The 8,051-nt window shown below is 50.7% G+C and overlaps 1 protein-coding gene across 2 annotated transcripts in view; it reads right to left on the bottom strand.

The window, feature by feature from the left end:
* The window catches only part of SEMA4D (semaphorin 4D), a 90,323-nt gene that overhangs the window by 18,567 nt on the left and 63,705 nt on the right, over window positions 1-8,051 (bottom strand). For both annotated transcript variants that reach the window (XM_025040785.1, XM_006923403.3), the window contains exons 2-3: window positions 3,883-4,240; window positions 2,166-2,311 (exon numbers count right to left, since the gene is read on the bottom strand). In XM_025040785.1, the coding sequence (XP_024896553.1) occupies window positions 2,166-2,311; window positions 3,883-3,988 (252 nt within the window). In that variant the 5' untranslated portion in view covers window positions 3,989-4,240. The remainder of the gene's footprint in view (window positions 1-2,165; window positions 2,312-3,882; window positions 4,241-8,051) is intronic.

Genomic DNA, 8,051 nt, shown 5'->3' with positions numbered 1-8,051 from the left:
AAAAAAAAAGAAGAAGCCTTGACATTTATTTCAACTATCAGTGGACGAGCAGGATATGGTTCTATAAATTTTATGTGATGACAGCAGTTGAGAGTGTCAGAGTGACCACGTCTCAGGCAGAGTGCTTTCTGCTGAGATCTGTGATCCTGCCTCTCTCACATGATCAGGACCGTCAGGCAGGCGGGTCACTTGTCCTGCAGAAGATGGAAAGCAACAGACCACATGACCAAAGGCTCCCACTCACCTGCCCCAACTCCCCATGTGCTATTCCATCACTAATGCCACAGAGAGACAGAGAGAGAGAGAGAGGGAGGGAGGGAGGGAGGGAGGGAGGGAGAGAGATGCGCTAGAGAATATCGAAGCTGGCTGTGCAGGCTCAGAGGTCAGGAAACACATGGGCTTCTCAGTGGCAAAGAAGTGAATCCCTGTCAGTGTCTCTACACTAACTTGACTTCCTGCCAAGACCTGGACAGCAGGCACAGCAACAGCACAGTATATTTTCAGAGAAACGGCAGTCCCAATCAGGACACACAAAAGCAGGATTAAGCCCCATTTCGAACAGCAATTCCCTTCAGAAATTAAAATGAAGACAATTTCGTTATGATCTACATGAGTCAATGCACAGAGTCAGGGGAACATGATTTTGACAGGCCCTTGATCACAGGGCTTTCACCAAAGCCTGGCCATGGTCCTTTTACTTTTTCCTCTCTTTTACATGTAGGAGACCCTGAAGCCTTTCTCTCACCCCAAGGGGCCACAGCGATGCCATTAACAGAGCAATGACCACCTCTAAGCAACCACGAGGTTACACATGAACTTTATTTTCAAAGGGTAAAGACCAGAATGTCATTTATTTGTCAAACAGAAATTGGGCACTATGCTAGACTCTGGAGATTAAGACAAAACAAAAAATAAGAAGTCTAGGGCAGAAAATGCACAAGATGAGCCTGAACCATCTTGATTTCAGAGACTGAGAAAACTACACCAACAACTAAGGACTTGGGAACTAAGAAAAGGCTGCCAATGGCAAGGGAAGGGACAATGTGAGCATCAGGTGAGGACCTGGCTGTACACGGATCGAGGGACTTCAAACATGTTTAAATCCACGAGTCCACGGTTATACTAAAAAATCAAAGAATTAAAAAGCTCAGTCTCCCTTTGGAAAGAACTCAGTCAGTATTTCAAGAACTCATGCAAAGATTTCAAGCCCTGATCCCATCATTTCCAGAGGAACTGGCCTGGGGGCACAAATAGCTGGTGACAGGCATCTCCCCTGTAAAAGCCATTTCTGGCTCGCAGATGGAGGACAGATTCAGAACATTCCATTTTGTAATGTTTGCTGTGCGCATGGCTCCAGACTGCAGTGGTCAAGGGCCAGGAGAGGAGCACCTGCCTCGGTGGCTGGAGGCCCTGAGTCTACTAAGGACACTGGGAGCCAGATCAAGGCTAGGGACCAACAGGACCGCAGAGTGGCTCCCCCAGTGAGGGGACCCAGGGTGGCTCCTGGAAATCGGGACTCGAAGGACATAGTGCCTGGGGACACTGATGGCCTGATCCTCACTGAAGTCAAACTGAATAGTCAAACATCATTTATGAGACAGTCTATGAAATCTGAACACTGATTGACATTAATTTTTTGGATGCGATAATGCTATTTTGGTTATTCTGGGGAAAAAATGAGTCATTTCCTTTAGAAGATGCCCAGAGAAACACAGATGAAGAGTGTGTGTCTGGCATTTGCTTCCAAGTCATGCAGAGGGAGCAGAGGGTGAGGATACTGGGGGAGGACAAGGGGCCAACCCCTGCCTGCAGGAGCTGCAATGGGCACAGGGTCCATCTCATTATTCCCTTTACTCCTGGGTACCCTTGAGATTGTCCATAATAAAAACTTTAAAAATCCAAGCTGAAAATAGTGCAATCCTTGGGTACCCCGAGATGAGGCTGCATGGACAGAAAAGAAGCCCACTCAGGATGACAGGGCCTCAGCCTAGATGGGAGGGAGGCTGCTCCCTAGCCCCAGGATGTCTATGAGGCCAGCCACGGGGTGAGTGGGCCACATAGCCAAGAGAGGGCCTGATACCCCATGAGGAGCCAAATGTGCCAATGCGAGGAAAAAAACACTGGAAAGATCTGTGGCCCAGACCACAGGGGAGCCCAGGCCATACCTCTTGCTGCTTCTGGGAGACATCAAGCGCATTCAAGGCAAACACGGCTTCCCGGGCGCCCACGTACAGGGTGTCCTCGTCCTCGCTCAGCAGCAAGGCTGAGTAGTTGAAGATGTCTGGCTGATGAAACTGCACCAGCTGCACCTCTGGGGAGAGAGGGTTGGGGAGGGAGAGGGGCGCATTAGGCATTTTTGAGCCCGGACACACCCTGAGCATCTGGTCTCCCTTTAGTGTACTACCATGCCACCAGGGCTGTGGCGTGGATCTGCTGCCGCAGTGGCCAGCCCCCAGCTGGCGCCAGAGCTCAGGCACCTCTGGGTGGAACAGACTGAGGCAGCCACCAAGTGCATGGAACCCCTGTGAAGCTACTGTGCTTGACCGGTGCTGTGTTCTAACTTCTCGTCTTGCTTCCTCTAGGCCAGAGTTCCAAACCTTGCACTCAGTGTGGTCTCCAGGCAGCATGACTCCCCAGGACTGTGACCCCCCCGCCAGCATGTGACCTCACAAGAGCATGACCTCTGAACATGTGGCCTCCCAGGAGTATGACCTTCCAAACGCATGACGTCTGAGCAGGTGATCTCCCAAGAGTGTCTCTTCCTAGCAGCGTAACCTCCAAGGAGTGTGACCTCCTAGGAGCATGACCTCTGAGCACGTGACCTCCCAGCAGCATGACCACCTGGTAGCGTGACCTCAGCAGTGTGACCTTGTTTCCTACCAGGAGTCTGCAGGCCAGACACCTGAAGCTGCTGGTTGTGGCAACTTCCTCTGCCTCCTACCATATTCTTGTCTATGGGTGTTGAGTCATCCACAGATTAGTTGTGTACAGAATTTACTTAGGGTTTTCTTATTCAGGAAAAAAAAAAAAGATTTACCTCAAACCCTTTAATAAAATCTATTTCAGTGAATATATCCCTTAATCCCAGCATTTTTCAGGGATAACCACCACAAACTTAGAAAACAGAGAAAGAAGTAACATTTTCCCCTTATTAGGTAATTGTACCAATAGCTATTTAGAAATAGTAAGAATATAAGTTAGCTATTAGGGGAAATATAAATGTACAGACATTATTTCAAGCTGTCTCTTCTTTTTGACCATCTCAGCATCAATGCAAATGTTGTGAACTTGGCTTTCTGTGTATTACCAAGCTTTGGTTTTACTCAGAGGTTAGGTGTTCACACTTCCTGCTCTTCTGAGTTCCAGTGCTAGACACAGAGCCACATGGGACGAAGGCCCTCCCACCTACTGCCACCTACTGCCCAGAGCTCTGCATGGACAGCCCAGCCTTGCAGGTTCACCTCGCTCAGGGCCACTGAGCTGGGCAGACTGGGGTCCCAAGACACAGCTCCCAAGAGAGGAAATAAATACGACAGACACTAATGAATAGCAAATGACAACTACTGGCCTGTAGCTCAGATGTACATAATGTCTTCAAAACAAGACACAGTATAGTTTGTGCCTGGGCAATTGGCACCAAATGTCATCAGGCGCAGGGAGGTAAACTTCCTTTTAGGGACCCCCTGATTTAGAAGCCAGATCAGAGGGCCCTGCACAACCCTGCAGATGTTTCTAGTTACTGAAGCATCTCCTCTGACACACAACTACAGCTCCCTGCTCACACACAGTGCGAAGAGTACGGAGCCAGCACGGCAAACGGAGTACCCTCATCTCAACATCGCAAGCAGATGCTTTCAGTGCCTGCCATGCTTCTGCCCTCACCTCTGTGCTCCCAGGTGATTCTAGGTATGGGTGCAAATGCCGCCACTGTCCCAAACAACACAGCGAGGGCAGTGAGCAGCCCCCCGATGGGGGCATACATCCTCATTGACACAGGCCGCAGCAGGGGCTTCAGAAGCAAATGCTTGTGGGCAGAGGCCACAGTGGGTGTTCGAGTGGATGCTGCTCAGAGCCCCAGGGCCATGATGCACAGCACGGCCATGTGCTGGTAGATGTCGTGACCCGTGAGGACCCACATTTCTCAACACGCTGAGTCAGGTCAGGTGGCTCTCAACACCGCAAAGACCTCTTTGTTCTGTTCTTAAACACGGTGGCTTCTTTACAACCTTCTGAAGAAATTCTGGAAGAAAGTAAAAAGGAAGGGGTTACCAGTCAGGATGTGTGGTAATAACATCTCGTTTCTGTTTGCTCAATATCCTCCACAGTTCTGCTGTCAACAGAGCCCCAGCCACAGGCTCTGTCTGCTGAGGAGCAGAGGGAGCTAGGGACACAGGGAGCTCTGAGGGAGACAGCCCCACACAGACATCGCACTCCAGACATCTGGTAACAAAGCTGGAGTTACAGGAGTCATAGCTTCCTGTCCCTGAGCCCAGCACAAATGCAGGACAGAGAGAAGGACCCAGACCAGGGGAACACATCCTCCTGGCTGCCCAGCTTCCTCTCTGTAGACCACTAGTGCCCAGCTGGTAATGCAATGGGAAGAAAGAGAGCAGAGCCAGGGTTTCAGTTTCCCTCGGAGACTTCAGCTTCCCAAGTCCTGTAATGCTCATTAAGGAAGATGGCCACAGAGAAAGGCCAGACGGCTGCACAGAGGCTGAGATGTGCACAGGGCCACCCCCAACCGCCCTACTGCTCCAATTCTGCCCAAAAAGTCTGCTCGTCATGGAAACAGTGGTTGTGGGCTCTGCTCTGATTTGTCACCGAGAAGCACCTCGCTGAATGCAAGCACAGGCCTGTGCTGAACAGAGAAACTATGGAGCTGGGGAACGTAGGCCTCCTGGCACCCACACTCTGCCCTAGTTCCATGCCCGCCCGTCCAACCCACACGCCTTCTGCAAGATCCCCTGCAGTAGGCTGCAGGACAGCCAGCTCTGGATGCTCCAGATCAGTGAATTGGGGCAACCCTGCACGACGTCTGCCCCGACCCCAGGGCCCCAGCAGGATCCCAGCTGAGACTAAGATGGACTCCTTGCGACTTCTCAGGAAGGAGCTCACATTGACACACTGCCCAAGTAGAGGCAGAACCTTACCTAGCACATTTGGGGACTACAATTAAGTTACAGCAGAACCCCGCACTTTGCAGACACACTGTCCCCCTGGAGGCCTCACAGGGTCTACTGGTGCTTGATTTCCTCACACTGAGTTTCCTCTTCTTCAAGCTTCAAGATGGCGGAACAGCCCACCTCCACCATCACCCTGTGCCCCTTATCGGAGGACCCGGGAGAGGCCATCCTCGCCTCCTTCTCTCCTTCCCATTTCTACCAAGCCAACCCACCTCTAGGTCTATCAGTCCAACTGATACTCCAAACTCCTCTCCAGAACTTTCCCCTCACCTCACCGCCACTGCCAGCCTCCTGACTTTACCATCCCTCAAGTATGTCCAAGGGGCAGCTGGCTCCCTCACTCCCTCTCCCATAGTCCTCTCCCAGCTCGGCCTCCTTGGCGCCCCTCACAACCTGCCATACACTAGCACTTTTGTCCAGCTGCCTACCCTCCACCCCCACACCCCACCCCAACCCTGTTCCCTGACATCTCAGGCCAAACTAAACCTCCTAAGATGGTTTTGGGAAAAGTTTCAGCTTCCTTTACACTTAGTCAAGTCACTACCTCTAGGAAGCCCTCTCAGGCCTCTTCCTCCTCCTGCCCAGGAAGGCAGCTCTTGTGTGCTCTCTTATGCCCCCAGTGTCCTTGTCTGGCCCAAAGCGCAGCAGGAAGCACACTCGTCCTTGACAGCCCTCTAGGCTTAATAAGGTCTTCTTTATTTTTATTTTTGTGTGTGTGCATGGGGCACAACCACTTCCCAACTCAATTTCATAAAGGATGAACTCACAGGGACCTTCACCGCAGACACCTGGCCCCTGGGGAGACACTGGGCACCACTGGGCCTCATCTGCTCCCTGCCTTCCTCGTCAGTGCTCCCTCCTCTGCCACTTCCTCTTCCCAGCCCAGAGGCCCAGCTTACCAGCCCCTGTCCACCTGGCATCTGTTCTCCATCGTGACTGACTATTAGCCTCCGAAGCCAAGGAGCATCCAGTCCTTCATTTTCTGCAGGACTGGCAGATAATGGCTGGAGGTGTCATCCCTTTTCCACAAAGGGCCGGATGGGCATTATCATCAGCTTTTTGAGTCCTACAGTCTTATCCCAACTACTCCAGTTCCCTGTGGTAGTGTGTGGCTGTGTGCCAATACAACTATTTATAGCACTGGATGCTGGTCTGCACACCGAGCCCTGCACTGGGGATCCAGAGGGACAGCTGGTCCAGACACTTCGCAGCAAGAGCATAACCCAAACTCTAAACGCAATACCAGATGCGCTGGGAAGAAGAGAGGCTACCTTGTGGAGTGGCCGTGAGTGCTCGCTCTCCACAGGAGCTCTCAGAAGCACTCACCTTGTGAAAGAGACACGTCACCTTCAGCCCTGGACCTAGGTGAGAACCCTGCTCTCCTGCCCTCAGTAGAGAAGTGAGGCATGAGATGGCTCCAGACGCCTAGGCCAGATGAGGTCTCTTACACTGTGCTGTGTTACCAATGTGATCCACTTGTTAAGCAATCTGGGAGTGCCCAGTGATCACTAAATACTCTGCAGAAATCCCACACAGATGCAGAACACCAAGGCCCAGAGAAGAGCTGTCTATACGGATGATGCTGACGCCTTGGGAAGCGCCAGGTACCCACCTAGCACGCTTCAGGTCCCTTCCCACCACCACCACTCTAATCTAAGCAACGCTGACCTTCCATCCTGACCTCTCTACAGCCTCCTACCCCTTCACCCTGCTTCTGTTCTTGCTGCCTGGGGCAGAGGTCATCAGCTTTCTGTATCTGAATCTACATCCCTTCATTTTCATTAACAGAATCTTGATTTTACCTGGGATGGCCATGTGGCCAGCTAACCACATCTCCTAGTTTCTCTAGTGGCAGTTCTGGCCAAAGAACTATGAAAAGAAGTTGGAGGTAGGAATTCCAGGAATGCTCTTTAAAAGAAGCAGACTCCGCTAGTGTTTGCATTTTTGCCTCAGTCTCTCCTTCTTTTCCTGCTTGGAACTCAGAATTCGATGGCTGGAGCTCTGGAAGCTACTTTGTTAACACAAAAATGAAGGTCTCACTTGAAGCCACCAAGTAGAAATCCACAAAAACCAGGACTCTCCTGACACACTAGAGACTTTACACCTGCTTTCTTCTGCCTACTCTAGTGTTGTCAATAAGCTATAAACCCCTTTAAATTACTGTTTTTCAGATTTTTGTTACCAGCAGTCAGATATAATTCCAAACAGATACAGCCTCCCTATAATACATTTACCAAACAGTAGCAGCAGCCAAAATGATATTTTTAACATAAACAAAAGTATATCATTTCCTCACTTGAAATGTTTCCCACTTAGATTAAACCCAAATGGTCAACTTCCATCCAGCCTCCCCTGTTTCACACCCCCCACCTTTCTACTCTGGCCAAATCTGGACGCACGGAGCTTGGCCCATCTGCAAGGCTGTGCTCCCTCTGAACATTTCCAAATGTGTCTGTTTCGGAGATCATGAGTAAGTCCAACGGCACAGTCTCATTCGTTTACTTGAGAAGACTTTTTTCTGTGTGACTGATCAGTAAGTGGCGAGCACACCTGAAAGCTTCTCAGCTCTGAACTCCCAAACAGGTAAGAGTTTCTAGGACTGCTCCCAATCAGGACAGTGAGAAGATCAATGGCTGCCAGGGTTAGAGGGATGGGAGGGATAAACAGGCAGAGCTCAGTGGATTTGCACCACTCTCGAGTGGGGTGTTGATACAGGGCAGGATTAACAGGGTCTTCTTTATTATAATTTTATTTTTACATGTTTGCATGAGGCACAACCACTTTCTAGCTCTACTTCATAAAGGAAGAACTCATGGGGATGTGGCGGGGGGGGACAGAGTACATGGGAATGCCATGTACTTTTTGCTC

The sequence above is a fragment of the Pteropus alecto genome, unplaced genomic scaffold (assembly GCF_000325575.1).
Source record: "Pteropus alecto unplaced genomic scaffold, ASM32557v1 scaffold219, whole genome shotgun sequence".
NCBI classification, from domain to species: domain Eukaryota; kingdom Metazoa; phylum Chordata; class Mammalia; order Chiroptera; family Pteropodidae; genus Pteropus; species Pteropus alecto.
This window is presented reverse-complemented; position numbering and strand designations above follow the sequence as displayed.